Source organism: Sinohyriopsis cumingii, chromosome 19, assembly GCF_028554795.1.
Source record: "Sinohyriopsis cumingii isolate HCF-2022 chromosome 19, ASM2855479v2, whole genome shotgun sequence".
Taxonomy (NCBI): domain Eukaryota; kingdom Metazoa; phylum Mollusca; class Bivalvia; order Unionida; family Unionidae; genus Sinohyriopsis; species Sinohyriopsis cumingii.
This window is the reverse complement of record NC_142979.1, coordinates 26,044,607-26,067,927: the sequence shown is the minus strand read 5'-3', so window position 1 is coordinate 26,067,927 and position 23,321 is coordinate 26,044,607. Positions and strand designations below refer to the sequence as shown.

The 23,321-nt window shown below is 34.6% G+C and overlaps 1 protein-coding gene across 1 annotated transcript in view; it reads left to right on the top strand.

The window, feature by feature from the left end:
• The first annotated feature begins 1,263 nt into the window (after positions 1 to 1,263).
• LOC149775318 (TRPL translocation defect protein 14-like) overlaps positions 1,264 to 23,321 on the top strand; it is a 113,377-nt gene continuing 91,319 nt past the window's right edge. The window contains exon 1 of the mRNA XM_089944276.1: positions 1,264 to 1,433. Coding sequence (XP_089800402.1) covers positions 1,286 to 1,433 — 148 coding nt within the window. The 5' untranslated portion in view covers positions 1,264 to 1,285. The remainder of the gene's footprint in view (positions 1,434 to 23,321) is intronic.

Sequence of the window (23,321 nt, the reverse complement as noted above, 5' to 3'; positions counted from 1 at the left end):
AGCTCTCAAGATGAAACGTATTAGTAGTAATAGGGGTTAAACTAGGGACAATGGGACTTACTATAGAATCCCGATCCCAAATTAAATTGCCCTGACTCTTTCCAAGAAAACGAAAAATAATGCACGCGTTCTACATCGGTTTAAAAGCATGACATTTGTAAATGAATGGCTGATAGGTGATAGTATTTTCACAGTTACAGCATAAAAATATGTTATTTACAAGCAAAGAATCCTATATAAACAACAAACACACAAAACACACACACCAATAAAAAACAAAACCAAGCGAACAAAGATTCTCCCTAACTCTACAAATTTAAGAATTTGTTGAGCACTGGCCATAAAAAGGAAATTATCTTACGAATAAAATGAAGCACAAGTATGAAAAACTTGCATATAAAACTACGAGAACGACCTAGGATGGAATATACATTTCTTTATATTGCATGATTGTGTGATTATCTTATCAGTACAAATAATGCTTAAAAAGGTATGTTGTCAGATTCTAAGTGGTTATTCATATCATAGGTGACTAACATGAGGCGTTAGAAACTTAGGTTCGATAGAAAAGAAACACTTTATTTACAACGAATAAACGCGTTCAAAACTTGTATATTTTGTACCAATAGTAATCTGTTATAAAGGTAACGCGTTATCTTTTTCAAAAGAAAAATATGCCTCATTTATGAACATTCAAAGCTGTTCGATCACATTGTGCTTATAACGAAAGCTCCAATAGATTTTGTTGTCCCACCCACCCACTGGGTTCCCAATCGCGCAAAAGATCATGAGATGAATATTTTAATGGAAATTTTCAAAACTATGTGTACCTATTTATCGCCTGTGACCAATCTGTATTATTTTTTTTTAAATTATAGCATCAGATTTTACGCGGACAATATAGATAGAATAGATTTTATCATCATAAAAAATACAAGTTTTGTGCAATCCGGTAGTAAACAAATATCATAAAGAGCAACTTCAACCGTTCATTATTTAATTTTGCTGCAAGATATTTTACTGAAAATTTGTTTGTATGGTCCAAGTTCTCTGCGTAATTGATGAACAGCAATAATACTGTCACACAGTAAAAAGTAAAATACGTTGAATTCACGAAACTTGTTTTTGTCATTCACGAACCTTGTTTTTTGTCGTCGTTGTGATTATCCTTTGCGCAAGTTGCCCATCGGAGCCGGGTTTTTGATCAGGAGTTGTCATGGTGATATATCGTTTCGTTTAAGATTTTGTTCAAACTTTATTATATCTACATTAGCAAATTAGATACATGTGTCTTCGATTGCTAGGTCAATTGAGATATGTTTCAGCGGGCATTACAACGGAAGAGCTGACACGAGTGTTTATTAGGCGCTGCAGAATGTCACAGGACATAGGACAGAACCAAAACAGAGTGTATAAGTTGGTCTTAACTGGCGGTGAGTATGAAGTCAAGCGTGTCTTTATTGACTGGGCCTCCATCAATCAAATACAAACTTAAAATCGTGAAAGCACGTGCTTTGATTTCATTGCTGGCCGTTTCCGTTTACACCTACAAGCACAATAGCCCCTGTGCCTACAAGTTGATCACCGTTAAGTTTTTCTTTCTTCTGATATTTCTGGTACACAGGGGCTCGTGTCGTAGGGATAACAGGCCAAATTTAAAATTTCATCTCAGGTTAATAAATATGGTATTTTGAGAGGGTCAAAGCATCAGAAATAACAATTTAGAAAATAAAGCTTACTATTTTTCGTGGTTTTTGCTCATAACAAGTGCAAACAACTTATTCTGTTGCCTGCAACTACAACAAAAATCTCCAAAAAGTGACCTTTTTCTTTGTACAGTGTATATATTGAAAACATCCAGTAAAGGATAGTTTTGGGGGGTTAATTAATGAAGCAGTCACTAGAAAATATAACCAGACAGATCTTGAGGCATAATTTACAAATGTATGTGGTATATAAAAAAAGAATTTTTGGGGAAATGTGCCATGGCCAATCTAGAATTTGCAGCTTTAATTACTCAAAGTTTACAATTATGAGTGTATGTCCAATTCAAAAGCCATATTATGTGTAAAGCTTGTTTTTATTCATGTTAAAGTGAAAAACAAAAGGGATTGGTAACATCTGCCTCATTTCTTTTCAAAAGAAATCTATAAGGACAATGTAACAATGTAACAAGACAATCCAGGTATTTATTCCTTTTAAGTGCCTACTTTTGTATTAGAATTTGTTTAGACTAATTCATCTAAAAATATTGTTATTATGACTGAAAGTTTACATAAAATCTTTATTTTTCACTAATATTTCCTGTGAAACGTTAAATACAGTCTGTAAATACTTTTTATATAGTTTTTTTTTTTTTGCAGTTGTTTTATTGCATAGTTTGATTGTGCTGGCATATTTTATCATAACGATATTAGCTTATTTTTTAAAGTGTAAAATAACAATAAAATCACAGAAAAATGAAGATGTTTATGCAGGGGGTATGGATACTACAACAGCCTGAGCTGTGAATAACCTTAAAACTTAAAAAGTTTCTTTTAAATTATTATGGGGGGGGGTATTATTCTTCAAACAGAAAACAATCACACATCTCATCTTTGAAGATACAAGTATAAATTTATCAATCTTTTTTACTACTACATTAATTTCATATCTAAATGTATTAAGCAGGTTTTATACTATTTTGTAGCAGTAATAACAAAAACAAACTACTGGTTACAGGTAGCAGTAGCTACAATATTTATATTCATTGAGTATATAGTTGCTACCGAAGGAGTCTGATGTTTTGTCAGTAAAGTACCTTACAATAAATATCCTTAATGTACTATAAATATATGTATATTTATTATACTGATAAGGTGATTTCGTGTTGTCACAGATTTCGTTGTACTTTATTGATAAAACGGCAGACTCTATGGTTGCTACCAGGTGCTCAAGGGAGAGAACTGACACATTTCCGGTTAAAGATGAAACAGAGGTGTGTTATAATACAACTTTATTCCAACAAAATGAAGATAATTATCACAATATTCTTGAAACATTCTATATTTAGATACATAAATAAAACCTCTCCCGCATGAAACCCTACATGATCCACACGTTTTGTGGATTTTTCATGAAAATATTCTCTGAGCCATATCATATTCTTACCAATAACATATAGTTTAAAAGAAAAGCCAAAATGTTCCAACTGTTCATGAAATTATTCAATCAAAGTTTAAAAGAATAGGAGCCCCGTAAAGAGGGGTACCCTCTCTGAACAAAAATAGTAAGATGGTGGCACTCAGTGCAACTGAAGCACCCTCTAGTTACGTTGTTATTGCAGTGTATCATTGCTTACAATTTACCTGTCATGCATGTACTATATAATAACTACAAGGGAGGACACTTCCTTCCTTTCTCATGCGACCCATTTAAGAATAAACGCTGTTATTTCAAGCTTCATTTTGCTTAGTGTAATAAATATGGTACCAATATTTAGCTCAGGCATTCGACTTGATGTGTATCCAAAGTTTGACTTACTATCATACCTTTAAGGAATGCCAGACCATTTTCTCAAGCTTAATATGTAAGAACAACGCGCTGAATGGAATACTACTTTCTCATTGGCCAACTGAAAATAGTCGTAAATAAGTGCAGGACGTCATTTTCTTTTAACCAATGAGAGGAAAGTATTCCATTAAGCAGGATTTTACTTGCATATTAAGCGTAGTTTACAAACTTTTCAGTTGAACATAATGTATATTATCGATGTGTCCAACTTTTTCTGACGTTTTCCAGCTTTACAATAGCAGTTATTGATATTTTGTTACACCATACTGAAAACTGGTAAATCTTACAGAAAATATTCAACTGCGTTACTTAGACTTATTAGGCTTGGCAGGCTTGTAGTCACATGCTTTGTTGTAACAGACCTTCTAATTGATATAGAACAATGAATGTTGGACCATTATCCAGGTTTTCTTTTGATGTCTTTGTTCTTTATATAAATCTTGTTTGCTGGAAAATTAGTCATTCATGTGATAAAATCTGAGTAGAATAAAGTTGTATTATTGTTGTGCAGTATTTTGATTTGGGTGAAATTATTTATTTTTGATTATTCTTCTCTGATTTACAAAGTGCTCAGAAATAATATTCTTGGACAAAGAGAATTCAATTTATAGTGAAATTCAAATAAGGATATATTCTTGGATTGTATTATTGTGATCCCAACAAAAGACTGTTGGCACATCGCCATGACACAGTCCATCACAGGCACATCAACACTTTTCGGCGTTGGATTTATTCTGGAATACCACTCAAAGTTTATTCAGAACTTTAATCATTAGGACTTGTGTTAGAAAATATAGGATTATTTGTGATTTAATTTGCAATACCAGTTGTTGTTTTCTAACTTTAAAAGAGTACAGTAGGTGCTATACATTGTAATGAATTTCAGCTGAAAGGAATAACTAAATTACAGTATTCAGGGTCCACATCTGACTTCATAAATCTAAAATAAATTCCATAAAATTTCATTTTTACCTTAAAACCCCCAAAAAGCAATTAGAAACTGAAGGAAACCTAAATGAAAGTAAAAAACTTAAAAATTTGAAAAAATGATAAACAGCTCTACCCTGACCCCACAAAAATGCTTCTGTACATGGTTTTTCATTAGTCTGTCCTAGTGGTTGAGAAAACGTGTGAATTTTGCAATTTAAACACATCAAGTCATTTTATTCTATCATTCATTTGATAGATCCATATTTGGTTGTCTACATATTTTGAAAGAGCAACAGTTGTATAATTTTTTAAGATAATTTTGAAAATTGTAACTGATGCCCCTTGCCTGAAATTTTGTTTTGAATTAAGCAAGTCAGACATATAAGGACCCCCACCCACCCAAATATGTTTACTATTGCAATGATTTTAAAATTAGGCTCGGCAGGTTGTTGTTGTTTTGTTTGTTTAAACCAATATATATATATATATATAATGTCCTCTTTTTTTTAACCATGGGGAAAAAAGAGCTAGGATTGGCATTGAGAAATGGGGACGGTCACTGACCAGAAAAACACATATTTTTTGTTTGGCCTAATCCAAACTAAGATGCATTGCCATTTGCCAAAATGACAGCAGTAGTACACGTAGTTAGTAACGTTATTCTAGAGGCTTGAAAATATGTTAAGTTGCAAAAGTATTTCAACTTTTGGACAAAAATCGGTACACCACATAACAGTTTCATAACTTTTCAATCACCAGATATGTAATTTTAATGTGTATGATAACCATTTTAAGGGTTATAGACTTCAGGTCTGCAACTTTGGTGATTGTTAGCACAAACTTGTAAACTCTGATTTAACCCCTTCATATTCTTGAAGAGTGTTGTTAAGTATTATCTCAACTTTTTATTTACCACTCAGTTTTCAGGTACAAGAATGCATGCAATTGAATCAGTGAATAGTAATACGCATTTTCGCTCTCTGATTTGCCTGGATTATGTTTTTATTTTTGGGGTACGTCATTTATTAATCAGTTTTCAGGTACAAGAATGCATGCAATTGAATCAGTGAATAGTAATACGCATTTTCGCTCTCTGATTTGCCTGGATTTATGTTTTTATTTTGGGGTATATCAAAGCAAGGTGAATTAAAATTTACAATTGGGGACAATTTACCCCTAACTTACCCAAGATAGGAAAAACGTGGAATACATATTGCTCCTGCCTTGTTCATTCACTTGAAGAATTAAGGATTAGTTTAAGTTACTGTAAAAAAATGTTTTATATTTTGACATGTTTACCAATTCCTTTTGTTGATGTGAAAACTGCTGATCTCAAAATATTGGAAATTTTTTTATATTTGTTTTAAATCAAAATCATTCTTTGACTGGAAATGAAAAATGTTTGCATATGTGTGTGTACCTCAGTAAAAATATTACTGGAAGAATTACAGCATTGTTCTCATGATAAGGACAGTTTAATACACTTTCCATTCTTTGTCATGTATTGTATTCAGTAGTCTACATTGTCCTTTTTTCTAATTTGACAAGTCAACCACATATATCTAGATTTATTGTTTGATCCTCTGTGTTATGAGAAGACTTAAAATATTTCTTTTTTAATGTTAATTGCATAGAAGCTGGTTTATATCATGTACAGCATTAACCAACAATTTAGCCAAAAAACTTCTGACCAGATGTATTTGACACAATATTGTTTCACCTTTTGTGAATTATTTTGTAACTTTTAGCTTTTTTCAGACCATGTGTTAAGACACGATTAAAGTCTTCTCCCTTTAAATTATTTCATATTATTACATATACATATCATCAACATAGATTATTAATATTATATCTAATTCAGTACTGAGAAAATAAAGAAATGAAGATGGGGAGAGAGATGTCAGAACTTTTTACTACAGTACATGCTATTTTTAGATTTCAACATTTGATCAGCTGACATAAGATTTTATGGTGTATTGTGGGGAAAAACATAAATATGTAATAATGAGAGCCCGTTAAATTCCAAAAAGGTAATATTAATACTTAAAAATAAATATTTAAAAATACCTTGAGCATAGCTAGCAGCAATTGTAAAGCTCGTTTTCAGCTTGGTTGGCTTTCAAAACCGGAGTAGGCAAATGGTTGCAAAGGGATAGTGACGTTTCTTTCTGCATGATGCAAATAGAAAGTTTGCAAGAAATAAAGCAGAGGAAAATGAGGCTCTTGAAAAGCAGCTGGATGAGCTTGAAGAGCTCACAAATTCCATATACAGTATCCTAGGACGGGATATTGTATATAAATGAACAGTGTAATGTGTATAACTATGAAACTGCATCATAAATAGGACACTGACTAAATGTTAATATTGTTTTAACTGGATTATTTGCTTGGCAGTGTGCAGGAGGACATTAGAGTGGAATTTCGTTATAAGTTGCAAGTATTTTTTTAGTATTTTTTATTAATTTTCACTTTATCTTTATTTTCATTCTATTTAGAAACAAACTCAAAAGCATACATATTTTTAATAAATGTTATGTTCACCTTGAAGTTAATCTTGTTATTGCTTTGTGTCTTGAACCTCAGTTTTTTTAAACCTTGAAAATAACTTAAATAAACCTCACATTTTAAAATTCCTTTTTACTTCTAGCCCTGAATATTGTAATTGCAAGTTACAAAAAGATACTTATCAAATACCCTTAAACAAGAGCTTTTATTTTACTTTCTGAAAGTTCACTATAAAATAACAGTTTAAAATATTTCTAAAATTAGTTTGAAACAACCCATTTAACATGCACATGAGAGGAAATGCACACATTATCTTCATACCATACTGTTTGTGCTGATGTCATTGTTGCCAATAAAGTATGACTGTAAATATTCATAGACAACATGCTGGCACATTAAAGTCAATATAGGAATGAGCTAGACACTTTTTCCCAACTGTATCAACATGGCAAACATGTGAATGCATCTATTTTTAGAAAGGGGTATTTTTTTAATTATAGGATTCCCTCACAGGTATGTAGTTCTGGAATATGTCTAAAATTTGATAGAAAAAATTGCATTTCCAGGTCTTAAAATGTCTGAAAAATGACTAAAACGTTTAAAATTTTTGTTACTACAATTATCTTAGCCAGAAACTGGTAATGTCACTGCACTTTATGTTTGGGAGAAGTTTTGGCATTCAAGTTTAGAGTTCTTCAGGAGGTCTGGACATTTTTATTTCTTGGCCTGAAAAAGGTATGGAAAAAGTCTGGAACATTTTTTTTTTATTTGTTGCAGGAACCCTATTAATATAACCACCCACTTTCTAGCTTCACCCATTGTTAGGATTGCAGATTTATGGTTTTATTATTTGTATACATATTTTAAGTAACATAATGCAAAATAGTATTTGCTTCATGGATTTTTTTGTATCTTCACAATAATGAGCAAGGTCAGAAAACAAACTGGACCTTACAGCGCTACTCATATTCCACAACATAGCATTGTCCTATACTTGTCTGCCATTTTTAGGCTGAATCTTCTAATCACATAACATTTAGACTTTGCTTTCTTTGGATTGTATATTTTTCTTAATATATTTGCCAAATGATGTATGAAAACAGACCGACTGATGAAGTGTTACTTCCTAGAAACAGCGATGTCCACCATTATTTATCTGGATAGTTGAAGGTTTACTTTCAAATGTGTCCATACATTTCAGTATGTTACATTATTTAGATGATGGACTGGTTGCTCACAGTCTCTATATAAAATATAACTCTCATTTATTTGTAGTTTAGTGATAAGGAACCAATTCTAATCATACAGAAAAAGATAAATCAAGAATTTACATTGGTTGCCATGGCAACAAAATGTTACAGTGATAAAAAGGATTAAAAAGACTTTAATTTTAAAAAATCAGATATCTTATCCACTTAAAAGCAGCATACATTCTGCATACATTTTTTTAAAATAATTCAATCAAAACCTGTTTTAATTGTGAACATAACTACTCATTAGAACAATGATGTTTTTCCTGGAAGAGAATACTTTTTATGATTTAAGTTAAAGGGGGATTAGCAAGAAGCTAATTTTGTTGAAAGGATGATTTATCAGATTTTTATGTAAACACATGTATGCAATTGTCATTGCTAGCAAGAAGAAATATGACAATTACAAGTAACTATACATAAGTCATGTAATAAAGGACACAAAATCCAATTGCAGTTTACCATCAACTGCAGCGGACTCGTTTATTTTTTATATAAATGTGTTCATTCATTTATGTAGAAATGAAACATAATCAAAGTTTCATTTAAAATATGAAAAAATGTTCAAAAAGTTTGGATTTTATTTGTTGATTTAAATAATTTGTAAGTGATCTCATAGAAAATATGTTAGTTTTTGCAATTTTCACTACTGAATTGTCTAAATGTTTTTTTGTGTATATATATATATATATATATATATATATATATATATATATTTAGTGCATATCACTAGTTTTAAAATAACTTTTTTCACAACTCAAGGTATTTTAAGTACTTAACTTTTAATATATATTTAAATATTGAGCCATTAAAGTGTGCATAATCTGTATACGTGTATTTAGTTTTGTAATCTTCTACTTTGACTAGTTTTTAAATGTGATATTATCGGGTACAGCAGCCTTATCACAGGCTTTTCTTGTGACAACAGTGTTGTACAATTTTTTGAATAGATATGGTATGAGAGATGAGCTGAGATATGCAAGTATTGTTCTAAAGCCAAGTGAATTCTGATCCTTTCTGCCACGCGAGGCTGAAAAATGCAACAGTGGGAAAAATGAGGTGGGAGTTTGCAGTACTAGATGGGAGCTCATGTGACCAGTATACATGTATGCAAATGGTATTATCTGTCAAATTTTCTTTCAGAAGAAGCTGCAGTAGATACAAACGCAGGTGCTCGTATCACAGACACAGTTTAACTATCATACATGTAGTATATTTTATACTAGACCTAATGTATGAATGACAATTAAATTGTAAGCTATGGCTGTTTTATGTATATCAGGGTTCATACAGAATTCTGAATGATAAATTCAAAGACTTTTCCAAAACTTTCAAAGACCACAAACAGAGATTTCCAAGACCTATTTTTGCTAACGTTTTGTATACAAGTTATGTTATATAAGAATACAACAAATGCAAAATGCTACAATATTGTTTAATGATGAAATGAAACTGAACAGGTTATCAAAAAGAAAGAAACCAGGGAGACTCAACTACATCTGAATCTAACAACCTTGGACAATTTTATTTGTGATTATGGAAAGAAATTAAAATATTTGGAGTTTATTTCAGTTTTCAGAAACTTTTAAAGACATCAGGGTAATCTGCTAGATTTTCCCAAACTTTCAAGGCCTTCTACCTCATTTTTCCCAAACTGTCAAATACCTTCAAAGACCATATGAACCCTGTGTTTCATGTATATGTATCATGAAGGGAAACAGGTGATGTAAGTTTTAGAACTCTTCAGAAGTAATGTCTTTGCTTGAATAACTGGAAGGAGTGATAATAACTTTAAAAAGAAAACAAATCCCACATTTAAGAGATTTTATTATTATTATTATTATTATTATTACACATTATTACCACTGATAAAAATTTTGGAACAAGAATTTCTAAGTAGTTTTGAAAAACGTCATAGATGAAAACATTGAAAATTTGCCAAACTCAAACATGAAGTCATATTACCCAAAATACTTCACTTTTAGCAATCTAACCTGTTAAAATTTGCATGGTGGAAAGTAGTTTTGTTATTTGTTAAAAATTTAAACAATCATTGTTTATCCTGGAAGATTATAACTTGTGATAAAGAAGTAAAGGTATTTTGAAATGTGCCTTTTTAGGAGAACTATTAACTTCTGGAGGATTTACCTGGATCTCATTATTACATATTGTTCAGGTTCAATCTGTCCATCAAGATCAGCTCGATTGATGGTCAGCAGTAATTTAGTTGGGTCTTTTACACACTCTCGAGAAGTTGGAACGTTGTGATAGCTCAGAACTTTGCTTATGGTGGGATGAATTTCATCACAGACCAGAACTTAGATTGGATTCCACTGGATTGAAGAGATCAAAACCTGGCACTTCTGTCTTGTGTTGCTCCAAGTTAAAACTTTATTGTCTGCTTGCTTTTGTTTTTCCCTATTGGGAACATTGAATGCCGTTGTATACCTAGTTCCTTTAGGACATCTCCATGTGTGCCCTTTAACATTATATCCTTCTTGCAAGGTGGAAACCACACTAATTCTCCATCAGCTCTGATTCATCCAGGACCAGACTTCAATCACATTTACACTGGCTGAACAATCAGGATAGATTCCTAACTGGAGTTCTGTGCATGAACCCGACCCCACTCTTAACTGTTGCCAATACGTCAGATTCCGGGTGGGGTGCATGTTTAGAGCTGGAGGGTGTAGTTCTCCAAGGTCGTTGGATTCTGGGTGAATCGTCTCTCCACATCAACAACTTAGAAATGAAAGCCGTATTTCTAGAGCTGCAAGGTTGCATTGCCGGAGTAAGGGACTGATGTGTCTTGGTCTCCTGACAACACATCTGGCATAGCGTATCTTCGAGGCACATGCGCTGTCCAAAAATATTACAACGCAGATGTAGTGAGATTCAAACATTGTCTGTTGACACTGGCTGTCTCAATTTCCATGGGTATTGCAAATCCATTTTGTTTGTGAGCCAGGAATTTTAGCAAAGATCATAGAAATGTCTAGTGTAATTAAGTGGTTATAAGTCTACCGCTGGCAGAAATATGAAATTATTTCTGCAGAGGGATGACCCTTTAGCCAATGTTTTGGCAATGTTTAAAGGGATTATGTGAACCTGTTACATTTCATACATGTAATGAGGTGTAAATTTTGCTAAACAGTACTATTATATATTAGTGAATATATATATATATATATATATAGAGAGAGAGAGAGAGAGAGAGAGAGAGAGAGACACACACACACACACACAATAGATTTTCAAATCTAAAGTAGGAGCCAATCCAGCAGCTGTCAATGTTGAAGTTCAGTGAATGGCCTTAGGGCAATATTAAGATTTAAAACACCTCCTGTATTAACCTGTGGTGGGTGTCTACAATAAGCAAAGAATAACAACAAACCCACCCACCCACATAACAGGTCATTAAGGACCAACCCACTTGTTGATGTATAGCTTAGTGTTGAGAGATGTGATATTTGTGGAGTCAGCAATAGCCAGGTTGATTGAATATGTCACCATCTTTCTGTTCATAGTGTAAAAGTTATATGAGACATGTACGCATTTAATACCAACAGTTTAGTTACCAGTGTCATTTTTGTTTTTTTAGAATTGATTACACACATTCCTTTAAATGCCATTTGTTCACTTGGATCCTCTTACATTCATAGAACTTTTGATGGTCATTGTTTACACCTCTGATAAACGCATACTCCAAACCTCGCTGTTAAAGAATTTGGACATTTTCAGACAAGGTCAGACTAAATGTGTGTTCCAAAGCAAACCAGATTGAATGTCATGTGTTATGGTGTCACAATGAAAGCTATGCATGTTGAAAATAAAATTCATACCACTCTATACTGAGATGATCAGACCTGACATGCTCTTTTCTTTACCCAGTTATGTACCTGGCCACCATTGTGTGTGTGTGTGTGTGATTTAGATTTTTAACATAGCTTTAAAAAAAGTCATATTGCTACGATGTCTGCAGTGTCACAGTTTATAGTGATGTCTAGCACTGGGGCATCATGCTGCAGACATGTAGCATAATGTCCCACCCAGTCACATTATCCTGACACCAGGCTGACCAGCCCTAACACTAACCTCTTAGTGCTGAGCGCCAAACGAGAGAGCTGTTAGTACCATTTTTGTAAGTCTTTGGTATGACTCAGCCAGGGATCAAACCCACGACCTTCCTCTTCTGAGGCGGATGTTCTAACCTCTAGGCCACCTGAGTGGTCAGCCACCATTGTTAAAGTCCATGGTGATCAGAAATTTTCATTTGGATGTTTCTTGGTGACAGTTACAGTACAAAGCATTCAATAATCAGGATTGAATAGGCTTAATTACTGTATAACTATATTAGTAACAAATTTTAAACAACAATTAATATTTCTTAGTAAATGCAATTGCATGACCATATTGGCATACACTGTATTACTTGCGAGTGTAGTTTTGCCAAAGCCAACAGTGTGAAGATTGGCTTGTGGACCTCCTTGACCCAAGAAAATTTTCACAACCATTTATTCACTAATAAATTTCTGTCCTGATAGGCCACTAACCACTGGCTACTTCTGAGAAAACAGACTGGCATTACCAGAGCCAGGGTTGAGTTCATCTGAGGGTGAACAGTCTGCTAGTTAAATGATTACATAAAGATTTACTGACTGGGTTGTTTACCTGTTTCACTGAACAAACTTTCAATTGCAAATATGTTCTGTTTTATGTTGGTATTTGATGTTTTTCATCTGTTGTTGAGAACTTTTGAACTTGAAGTTCCAGTTAACTACAGCACTGACATTCAAAGAGGATCCACCAATGGAGGGCATACTTGGTTATAATTCAAATCAAACTGCAAAACAGCAAAGATCATTGTCTGCCTTTATGTAATGCACCTGCAGATTAGGGTCAGTGTTGTTTGTTCTACTGATTACTCATTATGCCCAACAAACTGCACAGACCCAGATCTGCTGGTGTATTATGTGATTTCAAATCTGTCTGCACAGCTTGCAGTTGGACTGGACTTGTTATTGAGTATATACAGTAATGCCTGAATTTAGTACAATGTATATGTTGTTGTTGTTGTGGGGGTTTAACGCCATTTTTCAGCACATGATAGGCTATGCATGGCGGCCAGTATTATTGGTGGAGAAAGAACCCGGGGAAACCCCAGAAAGGACCACTGACCCTCAAGAAGCTACTGGCAAGCTTTCTCACATACCCACATAGGCCGAACCCGAGTCTCGAACCCACGCAGACAGAGGTGAGATGGCAGTGATCCGTAACGGTGAGCGCTTTAGACCACTCGGGACCTCAAAATATATGTAATTTTATAATCATTGACATTTGTGGGTGTGTACATGTACCTTCTTATGCCATGTGTGATATAACATTTGTATGTTGCAGTTTTGATGTCAGTCATTGCATTTTTTGTTGCATGTATTGTCAACTTTGTCCTTTGAGGGCCCATTATTAGAAACAAGCTAATTTATGTAAATTCAGGATGTATTTGATTATACGGCTCTATTCTAAAGAGTGTTATTAAATGTACATTGCAGACGTACATGTTTGCTGTCATTTAAATGAGTTTGGAACATCCTGAATTTGTCCAAATAGCGCAATTTATATTCATCATCAACTGCACAATCATAAAACTGACTTTGCACACAGCACAAACAATAGACTGACAACTAAATGTATAAAAATGTTTAGAGTACTTGAATGCAGCCCCAAAAAAGTTGCATGCATTTTTAGTCCATTTGCTGAAGTTAAATATACAGCTATGCTGCTTTCTTGAGGTGTAATGTGATGTGATTTGGATTCTTAACGTAGCTTTAGCAATTTTTCAGTCATATCGCTACTATGTCTGCAATGTGGCAGTTTATACTGATGTCTAGCACTGGGGCATCATGCCGCAGACATGTAGCATCGTGTCCCACCCAGTCATATTATCCTGACACCAGGCCGACCAGTCCTAACACTAACTTCATAATGCTGAGCGCCAAGCGAGGCAGCTGTTAGTATCATTTTTCTAAGTCTTTGGTATGACTCAGCCGGGGGATCGAACCAACGACCTCCCGCATACGTGGCAGACGCTATAACCACTAGGCCATCTGAGCGGTCTTGAGGTGCGAGTCAGTTTAGAATGTATGTGGAAGATGGATAGTTTATTTCACTAACCGATAGGCAATTGACCAGTTATGTGCTGCATTACCTGTCCAGGGGTCACGCTACCAGGCGAAGTGGGCGCCTAAGTCCCCTAAAAAATGTAAACTTTGCCCTCTTTTGTTAGGAAAGCTAAAATGACTTCGCCTGTGATTTTTTTTTTATAGAGATACCACATTCGCCAATTCTGAGCTTCGGGTAATTCTGCACAATACATCATTTCTGTAAACATGGGATCATGTGTTATTTTAGGTCTAAAAACGATTTTGTATCAAGAAAGAATGATCCTACTTTAATTAAGAAAAGTGATATTCATAAAGTGGACAAAAATATCCCACATTTCGGTTCAAAATGCATATGAAAATGTGATTTCTCAATTATAACATGAAGACCCATTCCATGACCTTCTTGAACCCGTAACCCAGAAAATCTTTTGTACTATGTATCTTTTAAAAGCATACAAATAAATGCATAATATAAAAGATGGAAATGCAGGGATGGTCCTGGCTTTTAAATAGTTGTCGCCAACAAAAATAGCCAACCTCAGTATTTTGTCGCCAATTTTCAAAAAAATGTCGCCAGATCAAGCAGTGAATATTTTCACCAGTCTATTAATGTAATAGGCAATAAAAATTGAAAAAGAATGGATATTTATTACTTTATTGACAACAAGCAATGCAGCCATAATATTACAAAATAAATCATTACATGACTGTTTTGCACTACTTCGATGGTCTTTGCATCCCACATCACTGTTAGTGCAGCGGTATGACTGTTGTCACCTGAAAAAAATGCATTATCAAATGTAAAATATCTACTTTCCTGACATCTGCAGTGTCTCTCTCTCTCTCTCATAGAAACATCGGGCATTGAGAAAATCTATATTATGTGTATTATTTTCCAAATATTAGTTTTGTAAGGAACTTTAGTTAATTACATTTTAATACTGAAACCCTGTGATTGTACTTTGCAATGTAAGATAAGTGATGTATAATGCGACCGTCGATTTCATGCATTCAGGAATTAAATGCCCCCCCCCCCCTCATGGCTAGCTTCACAAAGTACATTTCCGTCAACCACAAGTTCAGAAATTTATTTTTGCCGCTCTTTACATGCTTTCCTTAAAGTGAATTGCTTCCTAAATCCCAAGAATGATCACTGAATGCTGCCGATTTTTATCGTCAAGAAAACTAGGATCTTCATACCTACCAATGAAACTTACACGAGTCAACACCGGGCATTAATGTACCGTATATATAAGCATTAATTACCATCATTAAACTAAAAGAAGGAATGAAGAAACATATCACAGAGCATATGTGCCCCCCCACCCAAAAAAAATTAATTCGGAATAAATGTTATTTAGTAAGCACTGTTATATGCATATATGAATTAAGGAAATAAGGTGGGAGATAAAATGTGGGAAATAGTTATCACATGTATGGTGGCTTGAGACCACATTTGAACTGTTAAATTCACACCCAATTTAGGCATTGTTGGTTATAACCCAAAAAAAGGTGGCATTATTTATTTGTCAATCAATTGATAGTGCTTTCATGTAGAACAGGCGGTTTCTTTGAAATATGTCGAAGAGGCTTGAGTCTAACCTTTAGCTATTGTGCAGTTTGGGTACAGCTGACCAGAATACGAAATGGGGGCACGTGGTGGTGGTGGGGGGGAATAACGCACTCCACAGGGAGAAAAGGATTGTTTTAAAAAAATAGAATTTCACGTGTACTGGACCCGAAAAATCGGCAAATATTTAGTGAAAACAACGCTTAAATATGCCGCAAAAAAAACTTCCCGATGGTGTCACCGTATGTCACAATCTGCATGTTTTCGGATTCAAACTCCCAACTTGATTTTTGAAAAGATTTATTTTTCGCCTGACACACTAGTTATTAACTAAATATTCAATGACTATTTTAATTCGTTGGAAATCTTTCTGTACATTTGAAACTTCAACACAGAAGGGGCATTTTTGGAACGTATTCGGATTTTTTGGAACTATTGGAATTGAAAGGACTTTTAGGAAATAGGAATTCATTCACCATGCTGTAAGTTAATTTAATTATTTCACTCATGTATTTTGAGAAATAAATTATTTTAAATTATGCAATACATGTTTGTTTTGCTATTTCTTGTTGCGTAGTTTAAGTCACTGGATTGATGGAAAAAGTAAAATATCAATGAGCAAAATTAACATGTATTACTTACCCCGCCAGGATTACTGTTTGGTGACACACTCCTCCTTCAAAATATCACAACCAGTTGTAAATGAATTGACTACTTGTGCTTTGATACATATATCACAGAACATCTGCTTTAATTTTGTATGATATCTCAGACAAGGACACCCAAGTTTCCATGAGAAATTTTTGGGAACATTTGACACATTCATCATGATGTGGTGTTGCTCTTGAAGCATTACTACCATCACTACATGTAGATGATGTTGGACTGTCATCTTTGTCTTTTGGATTTGCACTAAATCCAAATACTGTTAATTATGCAGTTATGCAAAACGTGTTTCTTTTGCTATTTCTTGTTGCATAGTTTAAGTACCTCGAGTCGTATGAGCAAAATTAACATTACTTACCCCGCCTGGTTTCATGTTTGGCGACACTCCTACTTCAAAATATCACAACCAGTTGTAAATGAATTGACGACTTGTGCCTTGATACATATATCACAGAAATCTGCATTAACTTTGTATCATATCTCAGCCAAGGACACCCAAGTTTCCATGAGAAGTTTCTGGGAACATTTGACACATTCATCATGATGTAGTGTTGCTCTTGAAGCATTACTACCATCACTACATGTAGATGATGTTGGACTGTCATGTATAAATCAGGTTCATTGACTGTGTTGTCTGATGAATTTGCACTAAATCCAAATGCTGTTAATTTTGTTAACTTGGTCTTAGGATGAGACGATGAACTAGCAATGTCTAACTTGCGTTTACCCATGATAAAGTTGCACTGTTGACAGTTTATAATTTTAATTGAGATTTGTTCCATTTGCTTTGTATTTATACACTGCAACCTGTACTTCAAATGTAATCAGTTTTCTCTGAAGTTTCAGCAAAACTTTTATTGGTACATTTTTTTATATATAAAAAACAGAAGGATTAGCCGTCATTCAATTAATTGTACCCATTTCTGTTCGCGTCGGTTGGTTATAGGTATAGTCCGGTAGCATGACTTGAGTCTATCACAGCATACAGTACTCAGGCCAGATGTCAACATAAGCGGATTAACAGTGCACTGTAAAGATGGGTTTGTCAATACAAACAAAGGATTTGTTTATGTAACAGATTCCAGTGCATTGTGTATCCAAGTTTGTGGCTTCCTTTCGTGGTCCCTTTGAATGTATCCACTCCAAATCCATGATTGTATGTACAGATTAAAAAAACCAAAAACTTTGAAGCCCACAAAATAACCAGATGGTATATTTTGTCGCCAGTAGGGTAAAAACAAATCGCAATTTGCGACATTGGCGAAGCCCAGGACGATTCCTGGAAAATGTACACCTTAAAAAAATTCTTCATCTTAATCCAAGTTTTCAGTTTTGCAAGACGTTCCTTACGTACAAAACCGTTTGCTACCCAATGTGTCTAACCGCTATAACGGATTCTCAAGAAATTCCTCCAGTATAGTCTGTTTCTAAATTCTTTAGTAATTTTCCCCCATAAACAAGACATTGTAAATACATTACATCCTATTCATTGTTGTTCCTCTTCCACATAATAGCTTTTTTTTAATAAAATGTTGAACTTTACAATTTTTTTTTACAGGATCGGTTTTGTTTGCTTAATATCTCGTGCCATTTATTGGCACTGTTAAGTTGAATTTTGTAAAACTAGCTATAAACCTGACCTAATTACTCGACTGAACTGCTGACAGAAACAGTCCAAAGTAATGTATTTCATTTCTATAACCCGATAGATAAACATTACATCATTTCAAAGCTGTGCGCAGAATAGGCCAACATACCGCGAGTCAGGAGAAGCAGAATTCTTTGAATAAGCGAAGTGCAAGTCCTTGTTTGTGAAGCCAGGTGGAACTCAACATTTGACATGCTGGAGAAATACATTCAAGGAGAACCTGCAATCAAACCAGCAATAAATTACCCTCACATGAAGGGTATGCTAGATCCTGGCATCTTGATGTGAAAGATAGCAGAGGTGGACAGCAGATTCTTCTATTATCAACAAACATGCTGCTCAAATGGTTTTGCCTCTTTTGGCAGAATTGAGAGCCATGCTCACTGCTCTTGAGAATCTGAAACCCATGGGAAATAAATCAAACAGAAAATAAATGCCAGCTTGAAAGGGAGATGAAGTTCACAACTCTCTGCAGACTGTTATTCTGATTGAACAAGAAATACACAAAGATTTGGAGCTTGCAGAAGTGTTTATTATTGGTGACTCACAGCATGTTGTAAGATGGGAGAAGAGGCCTATTCTTCAGTGGTCTGTTAGTACAGGTTGTTGAGGTTTTGCTACAACCTCATTTTCCATGTAGAAGAGAAGTCCAGTTTGTCTGCAACATTTTACATCATTATCTGCTGTTGTTAATGTCTTGGTAGTTAAAGGTTAATAATTTACATTGGAAATTATTTGAGACCTTGATGTACACATCAGTCATTCCATCTTCAGCCAGGCTGTTCGCATTTGAGCTCTTGAACTGCTAATTGGAAAATAAAACTTTGTCATAGTAAATAAAGAAGGATTTTACCTTTAGTGGCCACTACTTTTAAAACTGAGACGCTAACATTTTTGTTGCAGCACTTTTGTCTTGTTTCAGACAAAACAAGGTGGTTGGTTGGGGGGGACTGATAACTTCTTTACAAGTTCCCTCACTGCTTTATATGATGCTTTGTGGTAGTGTATCAAATACTGTTTTGAATTTTGCATAGGGTTAAGTTTTTAAAGAAAAACAAATTTCCCTTGGTGTTCCTCACTGGTGTTTTTGGCTATTTAAAAAAAAGAATTTGTATTTCTTAGGTATTGTTAAAAGAACTTTTAGTTCCCTTTATTTTGGTGTATGATTGATTAGTGTATTAATGGTTATAGAGTATACAGCTTGACCTTACATCAGATGTGCAAAAAAACTGCTAGCTCCTCTTGGTCATTTTCACTTTCTGGACTTAGAGGTACATTGTTAAAATAAAGAGCCAACTTTTTTACATATTTTTTATATGTATTTTGGTGTGTGTGTGTGTGTGTGAATTTGATTTTTAACATAGCTTTAAAACAATTTCATTCATATTGCTCCAATGTCTGCAGTGTAGCATTTTGTAGTGATGACTAGCACTGGGGCATCATGCCGCAGACATGTAGCATCATGTCCCACCCAGTCACATTATCCTGACACCAGGCCAACCAGTCTGAACACTAACCTCTTTAATGCTGAGTGCCTAGCGAAGCAGCTGTTAGTACCATTTTTATGAATCTTTTGTGCGACTCGGCCTAGGTTCGAACCAGCAACCTTCCATATCCAAGGTGGACACATAAGCACTTGGCCTCTGGAGCAGTTACATATTTGGTAATTCATTAATTGCACTTTCAGAAACAGGTATTTTCTTGTCTGGCAAAATCAGAGCCCTTATTTTAATAACTCCTAAAGACAGTGTACTTTAGACTAATTTACGCTATTTTTTCTAACACAAGGGAGCGGTCATTGTAGTCAGCTTTGTGCTTAGATAATGTAAGTACAATAGCCAGGGGAAATTTCAACAACAGTACGTGAAAGTAACATAGAGGTATGCCAACATTCTGTCCATTGTGTATATTGCAAATGCAAATGGCACATTACACCTTTCACTCTCTTGGAAGTTCAAAATATCTGCAGCGTGCCCCTACAAGGAAGGAGCAGCCTAGAATGCTTACAGTAATGGTTCATAATTTGTCAGCTTTGTCAGATAACAAAATTACATGGCCAGAAATTTGAACTTGGATGCTTTTCATCTGTTAATCAAACTCATGTATGCATTAGTTCTGAATCTTATTTATCTGCAGTTTGTATTTGTTGATGGAGCCATTTGGTTTCATTACCAAAAATAGGTCTTATTTGAGCCACTGCTTCAGTAACTCCAATCTCTATTCCTGGAACATGGTTTTAATGATCAGTCCTCTGTTTTGATACCATGGTTTTAAAAAATTTCATTAGGTATAAATTTTTAGTGGATTTTGTTGTCCCAAATGGTGAATTTAAAGACCCAACAAAAATTAGCCACATGTCATACACAAGCATCCCCTGTTCCTTTTTCTTTTACTTAACCAATGCATTCCTAGATATTGATTAATCAGCTTCATTACTGTAATCAATAGTACACATATATTTATGTATTAATGGAATTCATTATCATTTCCACTCACTTCCTTAAATCAGTATGACATGAGATCATTTAGGATCATAGGGAGGTCATGTAGAATCATAGGGAGATCATGTAGGATCGTAGGGAGATCATGTAGGATCGTAGGGAGGTCATGTAGAATCATAGGGAGGTCATGTAGGATCATAGGGAGATCATGTAGGATCATAGGGAGATCATGTAGAATCATAGGGAGATCATGTAGGGTCATAGGGAGGTCATGTAGGATCATAGGGAGATCATGTAGGATCATAGGGAGATCATGTAGAATCATAGGGAGATCATGTAGGGTCATAGGGAGGTCATGTAGGATCATAGGGAGATCATGTAGGGTCATAGGGAGATCATTTAGGATCATAGGGAGATCATGTAGGGTCATAGGGAGATCATGTAGGATCATAGGGATTGTCATGTAGGATCATAAGGAGATCATTTAGGATCATAGGGAGATCATGTAGGGTCATAGGGAGATCATTTAAGATCATAGGGAGATCATGTAGGGTCATAGGGAGATCATTTAGGATCATATGGAGATCATTTAGGATGATAGGGAGAGATGAGAAAAACTACAAGGTATTCAAACACTAGTATTTCTTGCAATGAAAGTAAGAATAATAAATGGGATTAGTATATAAAAATTAGATTTAATGCTTATCAGGTTAAACTGTTGTCAGAAGATTTAAATCCTTCTGAAAGTCCATCCTGTCTTTTCCATGGATGCTTATTCCAAACTTGCTTGTTGCACAAATACTATCAACATTTGCTATATACACTTTTTAAAGCAAAGTATTGAAGCTCACACTTCACTGATATTTTTTCACACTTCACTAATTTTTAAAAAAAACCCACTGAAATAAGGTCATGTCAGCCAAGTCTTTTTGTACACACATGTAAAGCAAGTCGTCCAGCATTGTCACAGATACATGTACTTTGATCAGATCATTCCAACACCTTGCGAGCTGTAGTTATCCATTCTGCATGAATCAGCATGATTGAAAAGGTTTTAAGGTCCACTAATATGGCAGATTGATGTTCGCCAATGATTTCTTCCTTTTCCCCACATGGTCTCCATGACCTGTTTAGCATACGAGTTGTGAAAAGTGTGATTTAAATTCTTTCTTGCATTTATTTACCTTCAGGTCTAACGGCTGGTGTCGGTCTTTATATCAGTCGGGCAAAAAAAACAAAGAAGCAATTTCATTATCTTTCAGTTTAGTTAGCACCTTTATTCATTGTTGAACTGTGAAGACATCAGATGTTGCCACTGTCTGCTGATTGCATGAAGCAAGGGGCAGCTGGTTGCATGTTTGGTTCACATGTAGAATATTGACATAATCCAAACTGTGGAAGATTCAATTTGATTTTTTGGCTTTCTTAATTAATGGCATGATCTGGGAAGCTAGTGATGATGCAGCTCTATGAAAAATCGTTTAAGATCTCGTACATGTGCTTAAATAACTGATTAGCTTGGTCCCATCAACTTCCATGCTGTTGAATACTTGGATGATATGAACAGCATATGGGATTAATTTTGACAGGTACTTGATTTGTGCTTACACATGTGGTAGTATTGTTTTAACTGTTATCAGCATGGTTTTTCTTCTTTTTTATATTTGTTATTTTGTGTGTTTGTGCTTAAATTAAATATCTATCATTATGCAAAATTTGACAGGCAAATCCACAAATTTAAGCACCACAATTTAAATTATATTTTTTTAAAACTAAACTTCTTTTTCTTTTTCAACCCCAGAATATTTAAACCCATGTGTGAAACCATGCATGGTATTTTACTGTTTTTTAACACTAATGGACTTTGTCATCCATTGTCCATTGTTTGCTAGCACAAGTTTGTTATTGTAATTTTTGCTATGAAACAAAAAACATCCATCCCCAGGTCTAGTTGGTCCAAAGTAAAAGTGGTGTCCCTCAAATATCCAATATAATCATAACGGCAGCCATTTTGAAACTTTTGCTGTTGCTATTACTCCAGAATAGATGGTCATATTGATGTTGTTTTTTTTTTTTACTTCAAGACTCCATGTCATGACTAGGTGGTATTCAATGAAAGTGGTACTGATCTAACATCCAATATAGCTGAATGGTGGCCATCTTCAAATCTTGCTATTGCTACCCATCCTAAAGGGATGGTCATATTGACATGGGGTTTTCACTACAGTTTTTATGACCTCTAGTGGGTCCAAAACAAAAAGGTCACATATTTTGCTCCCAATATGGCCACCATAAAAATCGATATTTGTGTTTCCTTCTCAAAGGATGGAGGTATTGACATGTCTGGTTCATCCTAAATGAAAATGGTGCCACTCAGACATTAAATATGGCCACCACAGTCGTCAGATTAAAATCTTATTATTTCTATTCTTTCTGAACAGATGGTCTTATCTGCATGAGAATTTTGCTGAAAGAATTATAATATTTACTTGGTACCAAATAAGAATATTTATAACCCCTAAAGATTGCTTTCCATCTCTGGCTGGGCTTTTCACTAAACATCTTGTAATCTCTTCGTTGGCAAATCTGACAAAATGT